At 43.1% G+C, this 20060-nt stretch overlaps 1 protein-coding gene across 1 annotated transcript; it reads right to left on the reverse strand.

Moving 5' to 3' along the window:
- Positions 1 to 5891: 5891 nt before the first annotated feature.
- On the reverse strand, positions 5892 to 17830 carry MYLIP (myosin regulatory light chain interacting protein). The gene is made up of 7 exons (XM_015854722.2): positions 17593 to 17830; positions 16791 to 16981; positions 10635 to 10820; positions 10045 to 10242; positions 9577 to 9741; positions 7588 to 8008; positions 5892 to 7257 (listed from the first exon to the last, which is right to left on the reverse strand). The coding sequence occupies exons 1-7, from the start codon at positions 17677 to 17679 to the stop codon at positions 7168 to 7170; spliced, it is 1338 nt and encodes a 445-aa protein (XP_015710208.1). The 5' UTR covers positions 17680 to 17830; the 3' UTR covers positions 5892 to 7167.
- Between the last annotated feature and the right edge of the window lie 2230 nt (positions 17831 to 20060).

Consider the following 20060-nt stretch of genomic DNA (forward strand, 5'->3'; position numbering starts at 1 on the left):
ATACAAAATTTCCTTCTAGCATCAGCAGTAACAGTCATACATATATATATATACATATATATACGAGCACTTGTGTGCATGTGTACTCCATAGTCCTCTTGCTCTGCCTGTTACCAGTCTTATTTATTATTCTGCTCCCTCTGCCCAGCAGAAGAAGCCTGAGTGTTCAGGAGCAGCAGAGGCTGCCACACTCCATCCCTACCAGCAATATGCTGTGTTTGTGACAAGATAAAGGACAGCAAAAGCCATGTCCAGTCATGGACAGAGCTGTATTAACCTGTATGTCTGAGATGAAGGTCCTATTGTGCCTCTGCCACCATGAAACTGTGCCTCAGACATGCTCCTCTTACAGTCCAGCTGGTTCATCAGTCTGGAAGAACTAGGAACCAGTTGGTTGTAGCAGAACTGATGGCAATGTATGGCTTGGAGGGATAAAGATGATATCTCATCCTAATTAATAATTGTGTAGAGACTTGCACACTGAAATGATATTCATGAATCACTTCTCTTAGCCCCGAGCAAGTCTGCAGAAAATATTTTGTTTTTCAGAGGAACAAACACAAGACAACAAGCAAAGCTAACCCACTCATCACGAGCACTTCTGTTTAGGCAGAAAGATCCACATTTTGGAATGGAGCATGGTATTTTCCAAAGGATGGAAATGCCAGAGCAGTAATTACCTGATTCTTCAATGTACCGACCAGAGGGAAGGAATGAGCATCAGGAGCAGGCAGCCAGGAGGAAGAACACGTCTCAGTATTTAGCAAAAAAGAGAAGCATACCCAGACAGGGCTGCTGAGGTGGCAGTCCCAGCACTGAGCTCATAAGTCAGAGGTCTACCTGGTTTCCTTCCAGATGTAATCCAGAGTCTAAATACTGACCTCAAACTTGGTTCTGTCTCTGTGGCAAACTCTGGTACCTTGTGAGATGATCTCAAAGAAGGAAAACCATGACAAAGCCATTGAATGGATGGGTAAAAACCAAAAATCCAGTCCAGACTGGAGCCTGCTGCAGGCCAAGACACAGCACGGAGAAACCAGGCAGAGCAGTGTGGGATGCAAAAGGCAGCAAAGTGTGCAGCAGCAGCCATAATTCGGGGCTGAAAAGCTTTATACTGGATGCTGTGTGGAAGTTGGAGGTGAAAATTCAATCTGGTGATCTTTTGGTGATGGATAAAGTCATCACTGAATTAGCAGAACAATTTGACTTATAGCTTCCTGTTTAACAATTCACTGTACTTCATGAAAATGCCTTTTCCGGTGACGGAAACTTCATGTTTCACAGGAGCTAAATGTACGCCTGTCTGAATATCTATTTTGAGAGTATAGCAAGCTTGAAGACATCATTCTTATGACAATTTTCTTAAGCTGGACAAAGCTACAAACTAAAATATCCTTTCACTGACGTATATAGCTTTCTCCTTTTGAACACATGGATTGAACACGTAAATTTTCACATGCAAAAAGACCTTTTTCAGCAGAAAGGTGTTTCAGCAGAGCTGCAGTGGAAGTAGAACAGAGAGTTGCAACGGTGAGGAAAAACTCCCAAGAGAATGACAATACCCATTTGGGCATGAGTATCCCTATAACCCTTCCACAAATGTGTTGGGTAAGATCAGGCCCCATTGCTGTGGGAAAAATGTGCATCCGTGAGATGGCAAAGGACTTGAATCCTCACTGGACAATCCAGGCAGTCAGCACTTGGCTGAGGATTAGCCATGGGGGCTCTGTCTGCTCCACCAGTGCAACATTCTCTGTGGCTGTGACTGATGTTAGGTCACAAAGGTTTGGCAGCCAGGGGTTGCTAATTTGGTGTTTGCATAGCTAAGTGTGGGAAAAGAAGCATATGACATGGTTCCATCTATTATTAAAAACCACAGAAATGTATTTGATTGTTGGGGAGTTGTTCTTTGTCTTCCTGTCACTTGTTCCATACCCTTGCTGGTTCTGCTTTTCACAGTCACATGTTTTCCTCTATCTCAGGGAGAGGATTTTCAAGATGAGTTGCAACTATGATGCTGATTTTATGTTTGGTAGACTGTGCTCATGTTCTGGTATTATGCTTCATTTTTTCCATTGCAAAAAAAATAAACCATCTGCATGTATAATGGACTTGTTTGCATCACAAGAGGGTTGATTTTGAGGAAAACCCTTCTGATAGGAACATAGCGTGAGCAGCTGAATGCTTGGGAACCTATCTAAGACCTAAGATGTCTTTTGCACAACAGTATGCCAGGGAATAGAGGAGCCGTAGTTACTGCACTTCAGCCCCAAGAGAGGTTCAAATGCACATCTTCTCTAGGATAGGAGAGCCCCAGCAATGAGGTGGCTAAGCACCACTTTCAGTGCACTAAATGTAACGTAAAGAACCTGCTGCTGCCCTTATGAATAACACACGTGTTGTCAGCATGCCCTGCCACTGAGCGTATCATCTCCCAGACAGGCTGGGTGCTCCCAGATCACCCTGTTGCTTTCTTGGGAGGCTGAGGTGGAAGTCAGCTGCGGAAACCACAGCAGAAATGAAAGAGTTTGTAAAAATTCCAGGTGAGGTTGGGGCACAGGCAGAGTGTAAAGGCTGAACACTGAGTAAGTCAGTGTATCCTGAGGGCTTGTTTGCTGCTGGGTATGTCTTTTCTGTATTGCCACACTGGAACTCTGGCTTCTAAAGCAAGAGGTTGGTCAGCTTTGGAGTGACAGTCTAAGTTTTGTGCCTTGTTTGCTTCAATTATTGTTAGTGTTTGAATGAGAGTCCTCTATTGACTGTCTATAGCTCTAAACAAGGAAAACAAATACTGTTTCTTCAGATGAGCTGCCAATGTCTGTGTAATTCCCACGGTTGTAGTGCTTTGATTGGAGTTGGGTGCCAGATGCATGGATTCCTCTGACAAACAGCTTTCTGGCAGGAGAGGAAGATCTGGCTCCAGAAAGCCTGTTTGTGTAAAGCGTTGCCATGTTACTGTCTATCGTTACCTGCACTGATTTGCTTTGAAGAAGCAGAGAAGCTAGACACCAGTTAAATAAATTAGAATAGAGATAACAAACACCTTGCACACACCCAGACAATCCCTTTCCTGCCACCAAGTGACCCCGAAAGGGAAGCTTTAGACATTTTTGATCTGGCACCCCAGTAGTAAGGGGAAAGATTCAGTTCTACTGATTTTGTTCTCACTGCACCCAGTGATGGAACCCAATTATCTTTGCTGACAGAACAGAAAAGTTTTCAGGAATAAAGAAAGGTCAGCAAAGGGTGGGGACTCTCAACCAGGCAACAAAGCAGTGGGTGGAAGTGAAGGCAGAGGAAGCCAACAGCTTTCAGGTTGATTCTCCTCCTGCTTTGTTTCTTGCCCTCCCCCAGGCTCCAAGCAGCTGGCAAACATTCTCCAGTTTGGTTGGCAAGAAATAAGCAAGTGACCCAATGTTAAGATCTGGGAAAGCTGGAATGGTTTGTTTGCTTGACCTTTATCTTTCAGGAACTCTGTGTATGCATGAGTGCTCTGAATGCTAGTGCTGGCCAGCCCCACAGAGCCCCTCTCAGCAGCCACAGGCCCCCTGGCCTACCCCTGAGGGAGCAGCAGACCCTGTTTCCCTGCTCCAGACACCTCTCATCTCAATCCATCCTGGGGAGATATCACGGCTCCAGCCAGGTATTCACACATAGCACAGCATACGTTTCTTTGCTACTGCAGCAAGCAGCAGTTCCTTCAGGCAGGGCTTTGAAGGCACTTTCTCAGCACTGCTCCTGGCACCTCTTCCTAGATCCCACCACCCTTCACAGATGACAAAAGGGCACCGAAACCATGACTGCTTTTACCACCCGCTGAGGAGACAGAAGGGCTCCAAGGGAAATTCAAGAAGGATCTCCAACCAGGCACTGCTGAAGCTAAGATCTGTCAAGTCATAACTTTAATGCTGTGCAGAGCATTTGCTGTTGAAGCCCGCATACAGGAAATCTGAGCAGCGAATGCTCTCCATCTTTGATCAACGTCCCAGTGTGCTGCTGTGAAGTGAAACAGCGTAGGCTGGCAGATGAGAATGTTCCCCAGAGGCATTCTGTGGGGAACTCAACAGAGCTGACTGAACAAGGAAATATATCTTCAAATGTATGAATGCTGTTGTGTAAACGCTTTTGCGGCGCTCGGGGAATAAACCAAAAATAATTTAAAAATACCAAAGCCTCTATTCTGTATTTCTTTGGCTTTTTAACAAGCGTTAAAAAGCCAAAGAATTATAGAATAGAGGATTTGGTAGCCTCTATTTTCTGTTGGTTGCCAGGTCCAACTGACTCACAGAGCTTCTGAAGTCACCCAGCTAGTCAAGCCACCTCCAAAAGCAAGTTATTCCAGCGTGGTTATTTGTAGCAGAAACCTGCAGCATCAGCCTTTTAAAATGAGCTTGTATGTGTATGATGAGATTGCAGAGGCTGCACAGTGACTGTAAAGAGGAAGAACTTAATTTCCTGAGGTAACATTTTCTCCCCAATATGGGAAGTAGGAGCTGACTTGATAGAAGTGCTTGGTACACACAAAGGTAAGGTGCAAGAAGCACCAGAGAGAGCGTTGTGATCAGTCCTTTAGCTCCTAGACCATGAAGGACACAAACTCCAGCTGTTTCCAGTAACTATTGTGCTGTTTCTTCCCCCCGCCCCTACATCCATTACAACACGCAACGCTTTTCAGTAGAATCAACAGGACTTTGGCAAAGGAGACCAGATTCTTTCTGAAGTAAACTACATGGAACCCAGAGTTCAAGGCTTCCTATTGTTTCCTTGTAACATTTTTCACAGCTCTTGGCAGCTCACGAGGACTGGGCAGGGTACTTATATGAGTGCAGGGTGCTTCTATGAGTGCGTACTGGAACTGCAAACATTGAGCAATGCACACTGCAGCAGCTTCAGATGGTTAAGCAAAGCTTCTCTAATACAGCATGATCTGCTATCTTTTAAACACCTGCAAAGAAAGCTATCCAAACGCAATATAGCCACTCATATTTTCTTTGCCAATCAATTACTAAAAGCTTCACTTAGTTTATAGGCAGAATTCAGGGGGATGCAGTGTTCAGAACAGGTTACCTGGTACTCAATTCCCAACTGTTAAATAGCATTTTGTTAAAAGCTCTGATTGCAGAGCATATCAAATGCATCCTTTCTCAACAGCAAAAAGCTGCCCAGCTTCTGCCAGTGCTCCACACTTACATCTGCCAGTACAGAACCAGATTCCAAACAGCCTCAAATACAAACAGTACTTGACAGCATCTTGCCCAAACCTGCACCCTGACTCTCCTACTTGATCCTCTGCTTAGATCTGCAAGACAAGGCAGAAAATACCTACAGAGAAGCTCTCAAGCTTCAATTGCTGATGAACTGTCTTGATGATAGGATACTCCACTCTGCCTTTTAAAATAGCAGTAAGCACAGTTAAGTGAGTTCTGTTAACCTTCTCCACAAATCACCTTCTTGGTTCCAGAATGCTTTGCTCTGATCTCAGCCCCATCTTACATTAATAGCTTACCAGCATGTTAAGGCCAGAGGACCATTCTCTGAAAGGAGCATGAAAGGAGCCTTTAGTATGAGATGAACCAAGGAACAGAACCAACGAACAGCTTCAGGCAACAAGCAACTTTCTTAAACAAAAATGCTTGAACTCCACAACCCCATTCCTTCTTCACTCAATACACATGGATATACCATTGCAGGAGAGTTCTCTGCTAAGTTAATTTTGGAGGCTGTTTTACAGTTGGAAGCTGTCAGTTGTTTTAAAATACACCATTTTCTTCCCCCCCTCTTAAAACATGACCCACAAAATCCAGCTGACAAACATCAGTACTTAACACTGCATTTTCAGTTCAGTAAAGCTGCAGAAGAACTGCAGAATAAAACAGCCCCACATCACAAAATAGCTTTTTAAAGTCCTTTATTAATCTGAATATAAAAAGACAGAAGTCGCCTACAATATAGGACAAAAGCTCTTGCTTCATGAGGAAACCAAATTTTCTTTACAAAGTGAAAAAATAAATACCCTCTTAGAGTAAGGTTTATATGCTAATGTGTCATAAAAAAGTAGAGTTTTAATATTTTGACAAAAATGTCTGTGCAAAGAAACAGATGCATAAACACACGTTACTGCTACATTAAGGCAATATGAAAAGTATAGTCAGAAAGATTCAGTAAAGTGACAGTGTACTTTTCTAGCTTGGAATAAGCCAGTATTGCACCCAAACACGGTCTCTAGTTCCCTCTGTATCCTGGAGAATATACTAGGAAACCAGAGTCTCAAATGCCCAAACGGGAGGGGGAAGGTGGAGATTAAAAACGTTTTAGCAATTAATAACCAAGCCAATGAAGTCATTAACCAAAGAAAGCATTTAAAACTACATGTAACCATAATGGTACATGATTAACAGTTTGTTATCAATCCCCATCGATAAAGCCAACTTCAGGGCAGCTGACTGCAGCAGCTGCAATTACCATCCAAGCTGGATGTGGGAAACCTGGGAATACTTTGCCTAACTGAGAATCATGGATGAAGCCTCTTAACAGTGCTTCCATAGGGCATCATTACAAACTAAAAGGCTCTCCTGATCTACCCTCAGCACTTTGAAATTAACCAACTTGTTCTACCTTGAAAGGTAACGCTAACAGGATTTTCTGTTTAAGAAAACTGAACACAGTTGCTTGATGAACCCTTGTATTTTTTTTTCCAGTGTTCTCCCCCCTCTAAAGCAATTGACTAAAAGCAGAAGCTACAAGCCACACTAAACTGATATTTGTAAAAGCTAGTTTTACTATTCAAATAAATGGAATGCCTGAACTTAAAAAAAAAAAAAGAGTTGGAAGAGTAAAATAAAAGGCTGCATTGCTCTTGCTGGGTCTAACAATGCATATACCACATTTCTCCAGGGCTCCCTAGCTTTTTGGCAACACTGCCATGCTACAAACTTCCACATGATCTTCCCCTTCCAGTAACATAAATCAGTTAACAGCTTTGCTCTCAAGAGCTGCCTCAAACCATCCTGGGCATGCTGAGCGAAGAATAGTTATGTTCAAAATGCAGTATTTTTGCTTCTGATCATGGATTGGTGCCAAAGTGATTGCTTTCTTCACAATCAATGGTTGCAATTCGTATTAGTGCAGTTGCAAGAGGACACGATGGGTTTGAAGTGTACACGCAGATCATATCACAGTCAGATTGAGAAGACTAGTGTGGGTTGGTAAATACACATGCTGGACATGCTCTACACGAGATCTGCAAACAGGACATGACTGTGAAGAAAAATAATTAAGACATTAGTTCATTTCATATATTTCAAACATTCCTACCTTCACTGGAGACTCTATTTACACAACAAACAGTACTTCACAATCTCCATATTTAAAGCAGGACATTGAGAAATGCTATAATCCTTAGTCTCATCACAGTGGAACTTGCACAGCTAAAGCTTATCTTTCAAACTCATCTGAACAAAGTGTTCTTTGAAACTAGCTCACTCAGTGCTATTTCAAAACTCAGTCTTACTATTATCAGTGTGCGCAAGTATTCAGAAAACCAAGCTTCCACACATTGAATTCATGCTTTAATGGCATTGTACTTACCTGTAACTGGGCAGCACAGGCCTTGCAGCACACTGTATGGCCACAGGGACAAAAGGTTGAATTGATTTCCTCTTCACAACACACCATACAAAGCATGGATTCCTTTAGCTTCCGTAACTTCTCTTGCAGAGCTTTTGTTTGTTGGCAGCTAAGACCCTCACAATTGTCACAGTTCATGCTACTCTCTGAAGACTTCAGGGGGGAACTTGGTGGGGTTTGGTCACTTCTCGAAACAAGATCCACAATGCCAGCATTATACAGAGCTCTTCTTGCATGATCATAAACTTCTTTTGAGGTTCTTTTTATGTCAAAGACATACTTTTTCCCAAGATTAATGTTTTCATTCAGGAACAGAGATGCGAGGTGGCCCTTCAAGTCTCGACTATATTGCATCATGACAGCACTAGTGACAGTGTCACATCTATAAAACAATAAGGTAAACATAAATTTGTTCAGTTGATACTAATAAGCATATCTAGAATTATTTTCCCTAAAGCTGAAATAGCATCACTGAAATTAAAACAAAAATCAGCCTGAACTGTTTAAGACTTAGTGTTGTTTTCTCTCCTATTTTACTTGATTTATTAGCCTCATTTTCACTAAGATTGCACTATATTGTGTTATTTTGCATTCCGATATCATAGTTAGTAAGATAAGCTTTCCTCCTTAGATCATTGCCACTGCTCCGTTTGTTTCCTTGAGCCCAGCTCCCATTTCCCTACCTCTTTTCCCCTTTTCCCTTCCCATTTTGGAGTTGGGGGCCCATGGGCCTACTGCCCCCCATTAAGGGCATAGATTGATCTAGATAACTCTGAAACAACTAGCACTATATCACCTGAAGTAAATCAGGGTGAACACGCTACAGAGTATTAAATTAACACAGTTCATTTGCTAGAGTGCTTCAGCTAACCTAACCATAGATCAGTGATACAACTATACCTGCAGAAGCTTAAGACATTATCACCTTTCTAGACAGAGAATAAGAGAAAAACAGAACAAGGACTATAGCCTCAGAAGGCTTAAGGTCCAAGAATTTAAGCTTATGGGCAAATACTAGCTAAAATTCTGCTTAAATTACAATCACAAACTGCAAAGAACAGCAGAAATGACAAGCAAAGACTAGACAATCTTAACTGTCTGATAAGTTATTTAAGATTTTAATTGCCTAGAAAGAAGAAGAATGCAAAATAAAAGTGCATGGTCAGATAATTAAGGAGAACAAGTTATGTTTGACATCATGCTCATAAAGCAAGTAGTGGTTAGCTGCTAAGTAGCTGCAGCAGTTAAAAAGGCAACCAGTTGATGTTAATTACTCTCACTCTATTAAATTGATCTGATAAGAGAAGCTGGACAGGTCTTCTCCATCTTCCTCTGCTGAAGTTCAATTCTTCTCTTTAATTATTGAGATTGATACGCAGTAGTTAATTTAGTGAAGAAACATCACTAAATGTCTCTGATGGTGACCTCCACTGACCAGTGCTGGACCTCACATAGAAGTGAGAATTAGTTTCAAAAAGAATCAGCCATCAGAAATTGATGATAGCAGCTCCGCTGAAAGAACAGAAGGATAAAGACAACTGATGGCTCCTGGCATGAAACAGAATCTGAAGTACATAAGCAGAGTCAAGAGGAGATGTAGGAAGATTGTAGGAACTGTAGGAAGAGAACTTCTGGCAACAAGAAAAGCCTAATAAAGGAGAAACAAGCACACATCAAGGACATATGCTTGAGCTACAGCTTCATGTTTGGAAAAACAAGTTCTCCTCTGCTCCTTTGCTCTCACCTTGGCTTGTACACAAGGTATCATGGAATAAAGAAAACAGCAAGTTTCTAGACACTAGAAGACACAAAGACACTATGATTCATAGCAGAGTACTAAAACCTTTTTTTGTTTTAATACTCCCATACCATAAAATGGAAAGGAACAAAAACCTATTCATATTCCGGCCTTGAGGGAAGAGTGAAGTTGACTCAAATGGCAGCACTGACCTGTAAAATGCATGGGTCTCTGTAATTGCTCTGTAGAGTCCACTTGCTGCCCTTGTACTGATCATCTTAAACAGCAGAACAACACTGTTACCAGACTCCTTAGTAACAGTCAGGTACACATTCTTCCCAGACTGAGTAGCCATTTGAACAACAGGATAAGCAATCCTAAGGAAAAAAATAGTGTTATGTAGACTAAAAAGGGCATTTCCCACAACCTAAAAGTGTACTTTCACAAGTTAGCACGACTTCTCACCATTGCCTGTAACACTGAAGACACTGATTCAAACATACATAAAACTAAGAAGTATCAAGACTAGGAGTCTTGGTAAGCAGGCCACTACTACCCTCATAGCCTACACTGCAATAGCTCCTTTCAGTAATTCAGAGCAGTTTTGTTGGTTTTACATAAGAACCAGAGGAACACTCAGTAGTTCTCAATAATGAAAAACAATTCCACAAATCACATACCTGTTGATAGGACTGAAGTCCTCTTTACAGATGGATATGCCTTCAGGTCCAACACCGATAAGGAGCTTTTGCCCTTCACTGTCCCTAACAGAGTGCCACTCTACCCCATAGTTCTCCAGTGTTGTCACAATCTGTAGAATCTGGTATTCAGCAGAAGCTTGACTTAAACCTTCCAGATCCTTGTGCTTTGCAATAATGCTGTTGGTGAAAAGGATAGATGAAATAACTTAAGTACATGCTGTTACTGTTAGCAGGTGGGTGTAACATGGGTTTTGAATGACCTAGTTAAACAGATTACTCTTTTGGGTCTGAAACAACTGGAAATCTATAGCAGATAAAACAGGTCAGATATTTAATAGAAAACTTCTAAAACATTCTGAGAATATTTAGGAGACAATACTACAATTTGCTTAAAAACCATAAAAGCTAAACGTGACCAAGACACTCTTTTTTAAGCTACCCTTTTTCCTAAGCATTTTGGTCCCATGAGATATGCTATGACATCAGCAGCTTAGGGCATAACAAAAGTTTTATGCTTTTGGCCTTCATAATATTGCATTATTTTATTTCTACTTTTTATTTTTTTTTACCTCTCCAGAATAGTAGTGGTGAGTTCTTTTGCACATAGCTCTTCGTAATTGTACTTGGCAGTGTTCTGGTTATAATCTCCAAACTTCATCTGAGCCAACAGCGCACTAAGTTCAATTGCATGCTCTGAAGAACACTGAAGATTACCAGCCAAAAGATCTTCTTTTATATGCAAGAAAAACATATGCCTGCAATGAAATCAGAAATGTTTGCTTACACTAGATGTTACAGCATGTTTGGTAATCAAAATAGGTATCAAATACACATCAAATGCAATTGGTGATTAAGAATTTCCAGTGAGTATAACAAACATTCTGGCACAGTGGAAAGGGGCCCAACCATCTTGCTATGCTCTTAAAGATGAGAGTGTCTAAAAGCATTATTAAAAGAAGCTATCACTTCAACATCAGTCTTAACAGAAGCTGCTTAAGCTTTTAAGGCCACTTATTAAGTTCATTAAGTAAAATACCAATGAGGCACATAGGTTGATTTCCAGTGATTGTTTTACTTACAAATGACAGAAGAAAATTTGTGAAGAGCAGCTCAAACAGCACATGTAACTTTACCACACGAGAGAATGTACTTCCTCTACACAGATGAAATGGTTCTGCCACCAATTAAAGACAGCACTTTTGCCAGGAGCATGAATAAGAGTGTAACTTGGCATCTAGGCCAGTTTAACATGAGCTGGAAAATTCACAAAGCTGCTCTTAATTCCCTAATAGGCCAGTTAGACAAACCAAATTCTCTACCATCACTAACAGCAGCTTGTTAATTCCCACTGTAGTCTACCTTAACCTCTGCAAATTCATCCATATCTTCCTTCAGGGAAGGAAATATACCTTTTCTTTCCACTTTTTCTTAACATTCAGCATGTTTATAGATGCCAGCTGCAGCAGTAATTACATTTCACTAAGAAAGCATTCAATAGATCAAGCCTAGTACCCGCAGGGATATATCATAGCTTCTACCATGACAAGACATTTTCATTTTACTGCCTTCTCTAAAATTAAATGCAATCTACTTTTTAAAGAAGTTACGTTGAATCACTGAAGTTCAAATGCTGGTTAGCGATTAGCTTTCCTTCCAAAAGCAACTCTTGATGTCACATGCAACTCCTCTTACAACACACTTCAGTTTCACAGGGCTACCTTCCCAGCATGACCCATATCTTGCTAAACATGTGTTCATTCTTTGTTCTATGAGAGTCTCTGTCCCTCTGGTTTGAGCCATAGAAAGGCATAGCTGGGGATTTTAAAGTAGATGGCTGGGTTGTACACGCTGCTTTCAAAGCTTTATTCATAAATCCATAAATCCAATTAATTACTAAAGAGTTGTGGCCAAAATAAACCCAAACTGTAGCATTCCCTTGATCCCAATCAACACTCCCTAAAACAAACGGCTTTTCCATGCACTTCTGATCCCGTTAGTATGAAAGCAGGTTTTCTAGTGCTTATAACTACATACTAATTACACCTACATTATTTCAAAGAAGAAGCTGTCAATTTTATTCTCATTAGCTGACATGTTTTCAGCTGCCACACCTAAATACTTGTATCTTCATTCTGTGTACTTCACATACGTGACAGCACTGACTAGACAAGGAAAAGCCGACGTTCTGCTCTGGCAGGGAGGCCTTATTGACATCAAGGAGGAGAACTGAAGAAACAAAAGATGGCTCCTGCATATATAGACACAGATACAGTGCTGGTGCTTTTCTTTTTTGGACCTGAAATGCATCACAGGAAGGAAAAGTATCTGTGAATTGAAAGAATGAGGGCTGCGAGTGTTTTATACATCTGAAAAAGCAATTCTAATTAGTGTTGTCTTCCCATCAAGCCTTTTAAGATCATGCTAACCCAAAAATACATTAATATCCACTGCAAAAATCAACACCCTTCAAGGTTAAAAACATTACACCAGTCAGTTTCTGCGACTATAAAAAGATGTTTCTTTTTATACACTACTATAACCTTTCTTTATCTTCAAACAGAATGGCAACAGAATGTGCTTTTACTGCTGAATACACTCCAGCAAAATAAGAATCAGGAGCCCTGAGGCAGTTAGACATCTAACTCTGTGAAGCCTAAAGGGCCCAACAGGTCGTCTTTGCTTTTGTCTCTTCACCACTCACCACTTCACTCGTATGTGGTACATAAGTATTTATTACCAACTAAAAGTTTAAGAAATAACTGTAAGGAAAGGCATTTTTTCCCCTCTCCTTCCCCTTAATATTCTTTTAGTACATCCTGCCACTTTGGTGCAACTCCTGCCAAAGTTCCACTTAACCTTTAGCTCTCCTTAGAAAACAGGCCTTCACAACTCAGACCCACATCCATTTCTTACTGCAGCTGCTAGTCACCTTAACACTCACCAGACATACTGGGGCATCTCACAACTAAACATAGCCTTAAAAACAAACAGAACCTTCCTCTGCAGTGACAAAGTCACAAATAAGCTGCATTCTGTATGTGACAGCATTTGTACAAGAGTCTGTGCAGCTTAAAAGAACATTAGCTCCACCCCCCACACACCTCAGGCCATCTAGATGTTCCTCTATGTTTAATTATAGAGTACCTTCCTCAAATTTCTACTTGGAAATATAGGAAAAGCAGTATCAAAGTTAAAATACAATTACATGCTTTCCTCAGGCACTGGTTTACATGGGTGATCAGCCCATCATGATACTGCCCTATAACTTTCCATACTATTTGAGTTCCATGAGAATATTAAAGCATTTTAATGCATAGCAGTGATTAAAGTACTTGCTAGTTGCACGTAAGCTATTTGATACTGAATATATTTAGACATAAGCCTCAAACCACGTACCAAATCAAGTGGTTTCCCCCCCCCCCCCCTCAGAAAGAACTGATGCAGGCTGACTGGATGGACTGTTACTACCCCAAAACATGTCAGTTCTTCACTGCAGTGACATTGCTAAGGAAAAAAAGTTAAAAATCAGCCTCTCAAATGAGTTGGATTAGAACCAAGGACCACACAGAATGAGGGCTATGAAAAGGGTCTGCAATAAAAGATTCGTATCTCTTCCATAAGAACTTACTGAAGATAATTATAGGTTAGGACTCAAAACTCTGCAGTGAAAATTTGGCTCCTAGTACAGCTTTTCCTGTTGTTTAAACCAAAGGAAAACAGCGCGAATAGAGATAAGTCCACATACAAAGATAAGTTCTAAACTCAGCCGACAGCTGAAGAAGCGCCAGAACTCAATCCTTCACCAATGAACGCGCCCATACGGCTCATAGCCCCCAGATTTATTTCTGCTTTTGCACTATGATCCAAACACGGACTTTGGCTCCCGAAGGCCGAGGCTCCACCGGGCCCCTCTCTCTGCCCAGAGACCGAGGAGCCGAGCACCAATGGGGAACCAAGTACCGACATCGGCCCGGCCCAGCGCCGGGGCCGCCCATCCGCTCGGGTTACTCGCGTTCACCGCCCCTGATTGCCCCGGCCCTGCTCACTCCAGCAAACCCCGAAGCATCATCGTTCCTCGGCTTTCCAGCTGCTCAACACTTGACCCGTGCCAAAGTGTAAGTAGGGGAAAGTTTCTTCCCCCCACGCGTTTCACAAAGCACTCAGCAAAGGCACCGTGTTGCCACAGCGGTCAAAGAGACAATGACAGCCTCGCGTTTGGCTTCCTTGTGTATTAAAAAATGCATGAGGCTGCAGTCTTCCACTGGGCTGCACAGTGATGAAAGATAACAGGAGAAAGGGCTGATGTTCAGCAACCAGATCAGCTGCCTATAAGGCAAGTCAGCTTCAGAGGCAGAACATAAGGACTGAGACTTCCCCAGCTTCCCTCATGCAAGGATGAGAGCATAACAGTGCTAGAAACACCCTCCTTGTATAGCAGCTGTGGATGTAACTGTGCTACAGGAAACCAAAAGCATCCATCGCTATCTTTGTTAACCAGAACACTGACTTTGCAAGAAAAGGCAAGAAACAAAGTGTTGGTTGTAGCTGTAAGGCTCATTTTAACTCTCTTCTATGATACACCCACCAATTCACTGACAGGTTCAACATGTTTTTACCTTTTCCTTCATCCTACCCAAGTTTAAACTAAACTAGGGGTGCACAGCTAAATCCTTTAGCAGACCTGAGAAGGAATAGCAAATTTAATGTACCTCAGTGCCAGCACTACGGAAATACACACTAACCACAACCACCGTGGAGCTCTAGATCTGCCACATGCAGGCAGCTAAAATGCAGCCAACGCAAACTATTTTGCAACGTGGATTTAATTATTAATGCAAACGCTTTTAGCACAGATACTCAGTATGTGGACTGAACAGCTGACTTTGATTTAGCATTTCATGTGATTATCTTGCAAGTGCGAATGCTCCTAAGGCCCCAGATAAGCAGTTTCTCTCCAAATCATCAATTCATTTTCACCATGGCCTCATTTTAATAGAGCTCTCATTGACTGAGTCTCAGTGTTAGACGTGTTTGTTAAAATACTTTCAAACAGCCTTAATTCACACATAAAAGAGAACTCATCCCACCTGCAACCTCTTAAAGTCATCTTTATAGTGGAACACACTCATGACTTTGATGTATGTACATACAAGTTATTTTGCAGTCTAGCTACAAAACCTGCCTTTTAGGCCCTTGGGGTGTGTTTCACCACTTCAAGCTCTGTTAGTAGCTTACACAACCTGCCAAGACTTGCACTGATGGTGTTGAAGGTAAGAAGACAGGTGTCTGCAAGAGCCATATAAAGCAGAACAAGCTCTCAGCAGCAACAGCAAAACACCAATCACAGTTGCACTTTGTTTCCTCAGATTCACAATGGCTTTGCCTGAGTGAGGAGCTGCATCCAACAACATACACAGCAATTTCATCTGCCTCATCAGGAATGAGACCCTGTTGCTTCTTTGGTTCTACATAAAAATCCTTTATTTCCTCCTTTCTTTACTTATATGCATTTTGAAGAAAAGTATTCAGTAAGAGCCCAAAGACATCCTGGATTTGTTGGACTATATTTGCCCAACTGAATCTATTATGCCAGATAAAGTCATACAAATAGCATTCAACTTCAAACAGATTGGGCAATAACCACTCCCCAAAGCCTCACCCCTATACATTAGGGAAGGAAAAACTCAAGACGTCCCTTCCTATGAAATACACACCAAATCAAGAGCCAGTTTATGACCAAATTAATTACACAAACATGCTGTGCAGAACAAGGGCGTCATGTCTGTGGTCTTAATTCTGATAGTACAAAGTAAAAGTGGATAATCATAGAATTACCCAGGTTGGAAAAGACCTTGAAGATCATCAAGTCCAACTGTAGCCTAACCAGAACCTTAACTCTAAAAACCCTACACTAAATTGTATTCCTGAGCACCACATCCAAACGGCTCTTAAACACAACCAGGGATGGCGATTCAACCACCTCCCTGGGGAGCCTATTCCAGTACCTAACTAACTCATTCTACTAAATGAAGACATTTTGGCACTACCAGCCAGACACTAGATTTCCATCTGCCCCATTTACTACCTAAAACAAAAAACATTAGTTGAGAAATCAGTATTAAACTTAGTACCCAGCTTTCCTTAAAGAGAAAGCAATTGGAGATCAAGCAGTAAGGCAGTAATCAAACTCAAGGAGTGAAAGCAAGCACGCCTCACTAATCTTAGCAGTCCAAACCTTAAGGCTGGGTAGCAAACAATTTAGTTACTAGGACAGGCTACAGAAGCCCAACAGCTGTTTCTTTTGTAGCCTCACAGGGCCTGTAGCTGTTTGAAAGTTACTGTAACATGATACCAGACAAAAAGGAATTCAGCAAGTTTTTGCTCTGTGGGAGGAATTGTTTCCTGCCTTAGAACGACCTACAGTAACACCACTGAGCTGGGGTTACTATCGGACACACATTTGCCATCTAAATAAGTTGTTACTGTTAGCTCAGCTTCTTCCAGCACCAGTTTCTCATGGAATTAACTACATACATTACTGCTAGCTACTCACACCATTACTTTTTCTTTCTAGAAAGTGAATAACACGTCTAAATAGTGGATTTAAACTGAGTTTAACAGGGAATATCAGAAGACGGAAGAAATAGAGCCTCCACATAATCGTTTTCACAAGTTAACAAAACTGAGAACAAAATTAGCTTTGCTTACAGCCTTCTTTACCTTACCTTGTCTGTTCTTGTAAGATAAGATGCGGCTCTACAAAGAACTTGACTCTTAATTTAAACCGATAAGGAGCTAAACCATCCATCTGCTGGGAAATCCTGTTCCTCAGATTCAGCCATAGATTCTCCCCTTTGCTGCCAGTGAACTGCAGTCCGAAATAATCGACTTCTATGATCCCCAACCTTCTGCAAACCTGAAAGAAAGAGGTCGTTTATAAGGCACGAACGACACGATTAGACAAAGATACCCCGGCTCAAGTGTGAGCAGCTTGAAACGAGAGAGAAACCCTGTTTGCAAGCATCTTTATACGAGCAGATTTCCAAAGAGCGGCGTGCAAAGCGCTACGTAAACAAGCTGGCAACGTCCCCACTAGCCGACAACAACACGGACTTTATGACCCCCCGGGGGGGACAGGCTCAGCTTCACCCAGACACCACGCACAGACGGGGCGGCTCTTCCCGCAGCCCCAGCTACCGCGGGCCCCACCCGGGCGGCCTCGCAGCGGCCCGACGGGTCCTCCCGTGCCCCCCCCATCCCTCGGGGGGTATGGGGGGAGGTTGAGATGGGGCCGCAGCAGCGAGGCCGAGGCCTCCCCAGCCCCCCTCTCACCCCCTTGTTGGCCCGCCCTTCCCAAACAAGTGAAGGAGAAAGGCGATAACCAGCGCCGGGCCGGAGAGCGGCGAGGAGAGGGATGCGGGCAACCCGCATCCAACATGGAAGGGGGGGGGGGGGGGAAAAGGGAGAAAATAATGGGTTGGGGGGGGGGGGGAGACCGCCACCCGCCCCACTGGGGACGCCCCTCACCTGGTTGAGGCAGTCCTCGCCGTTGGCTTTCGCCTCTACCTCCACCTCCATCACCACCGCGTCCGGCCTGGTCACATAACACAGCATGGCTGGGGTCGGCCAGAGCTGCCACTGCACCGCACCGAACGGCTGCCAACGCCGGCACTGACGGGGAAGGGCGCTGTGCTTGCGGGCTGCGCCTCCCGCCGCCCACACCCGCACACCAACACAACGCAACCACTATCCACGCTCCGCTGCCGCCGCTCCCTCCTTATATACCCTCTGCCTCCCCCCTGCGCGGCACCTGCGGACCAATCGCGGGGCTCCGCTCTCCGCTGCGGGCCGCTCGGCCGCCAATCAGAGCAGCCGTCTTCTGGAGAACGGCTGCGGTTGATGTGGGGGGGCTGTGGGGCGCCCCCTGCCGGCCTGGGGGTGTGGTGAGGAAGGACGGGATGAGGATGGGGGAAGAGCAGGTTGGGTTTGGGAAAAAACAGTTCCTTTGAAGGGAATTTATGACAGGGAGATGAGCCACCAACACAAATCACCGAATATTTTGCCTTTTCCACTTGTTTCTTAGTTTATTTTGGAGTGGGGGCAGGAAAAGTTTGTTTTATTTCTGTTTTCTTGCACAGATGCAGCAGGAAGGCGAAGAAATCCTGGTAACAGGATGTTGGTTTTACCCAGCACCAAACAGTGATGGCCAGCTTACAGATAACAGGCATTCCTTACGCATCCATGCCACTCATGCACCACAAACTGGCTCTCCTTGTTTTCTGTATAGGTCTGGCTCCCCTCCTAGAGGCCTCATTTTCTGCATACATCAGCATACCTCCTGTGTTTTCTTCTTGTCTAACCTAACGCAGATGAAGGTGTTCTTATTATGTCTGTAGGAGCACTATCCTGCTTTGAAATCTAAGCCTAAAGCCACCAAAATAGCTTGTAGCACTAGATCGCATAAGTTGGTTAAGCCCTGTGCAAAACAAGCATTTTCAAGCGTGGCAGCAGGATGCTGCTGTCACAGAAATGCGTTCTTTTCTGCAGGCCCTCTGTGATGTTTTATTCATGCTGCAAGGAGACAGGAAAGAACCGTGTCCTATACTAACATACAAGGGAGAGCTCCGGCATTGAGAGTGCTTTGCAGTCTGTTGGGCTCTGCCTGAATGAAAAGCCCAAAGCCTCTTTCAGTCCCACTTAGGCTCTTTGGTGGGTCAGTACCACTCATAGAGGCACACTGACAGATGCATGCTCAACTATGGAGTATGGTAGAAGAGCATTGCTCAACAGCATGCCACCTTGGTGCCATACGTCATGACATACTTAGTGCTGCACCATAGCAATGCCTCCAGGATGGATCAATCTTTCACTACAGTAGTGAGTTGTGTATAAATTGCCCAGGTGTAATCCCTGTACAAGGTTCTTTTTTGGTCACACCCTATTTCACACAGTAGGTACTGTTTGTAGTGCCTCCTTGTCTGTCATTTCTATGGACAGCCTGTGAGAAAGCAATTGTGTGGAAAAGATAAGTTCCAGACCTTTGAACTTAGAGCCTTACACAGCAGTATTTGCTCTTGTTACCAATAAAGTCTAATATCTCTCCTTGTTTCTCTCACAAGGAAGTTGCCTCCAGGCTGTTGCCTGGATGCTCAATCTCATGAGGAGTCCAGTAGCGTAGTTACGATCTTTCTATCCAGAGGCTTAAACATGTTCTCTAAAATCCTTTCCTGCACTGCTTGTTGCCCACGGTACTGACTCCTGTCAAATCTACTTCACTGCTACTGAATATCAAGTTTGTAATCTCACTCCCTGTAATAATCAAAACCAGTCTGAGGATGTTGCCTTTCTCTTCCCTACTCTTGCATTTTATGTTTGTGTTCTTCTTGTTCTGATTTAGTGCCAGCTCATTCATTGTGCCTTAAATAAAAGATATGATGCAGATTTAAATAAGTATGGGCTATGACAGATTGGTAGGCTGCCCCAGACCCATTCTAGAGCCACCAAGGGCCCACCTCCACACACCCAGAGGACCACAGAGGTATGAGGGGAGGTGGGAATGCAAATTAAGGACTTGTTGTTGCTCTGTGCCTGTGAACTGCATGCCCAGCTATGTATATATGTGCTGGTATGGGGTGTATATGTGTGCTCTGTGTGCGTGTATCTACTACAAATGCATTTTCAGCCTCGCTACTGGTTGGATCTGGAAGCACAGAGCAGCAGTAACCTTGCTGCTTGCAGGCTGATGGATTCAGTACGATGTATTTTCCCCTAACATAAATCCGGAGAGAAAAGCACTGGAAAGCACATACTGCACCATTACTACTTTCGTTCTGCTTTCTTTTTTTTTCTTTTTATTATTTTTTCTGACCGTCTCTCTGCATTCTGCCTCAAACTGGGTAACCTAGGACTAGATCAGCATAAATGCATTTCAGAATGATTTGAATTGGAGCTGAGGGGGATCACATGATTGCAGTCACCTTTCCACCATCTACTCC

Source organism: Coturnix japonica, chromosome 2 (genome assembly GCF_001577835.2).
Source record: "Coturnix japonica isolate 7356 chromosome 2, Coturnix japonica 2.1, whole genome shotgun sequence".
Taxonomy (NCBI): Eukaryota; Metazoa; Chordata; class Aves; order Galliformes; family Phasianidae; genus Coturnix; species Coturnix japonica.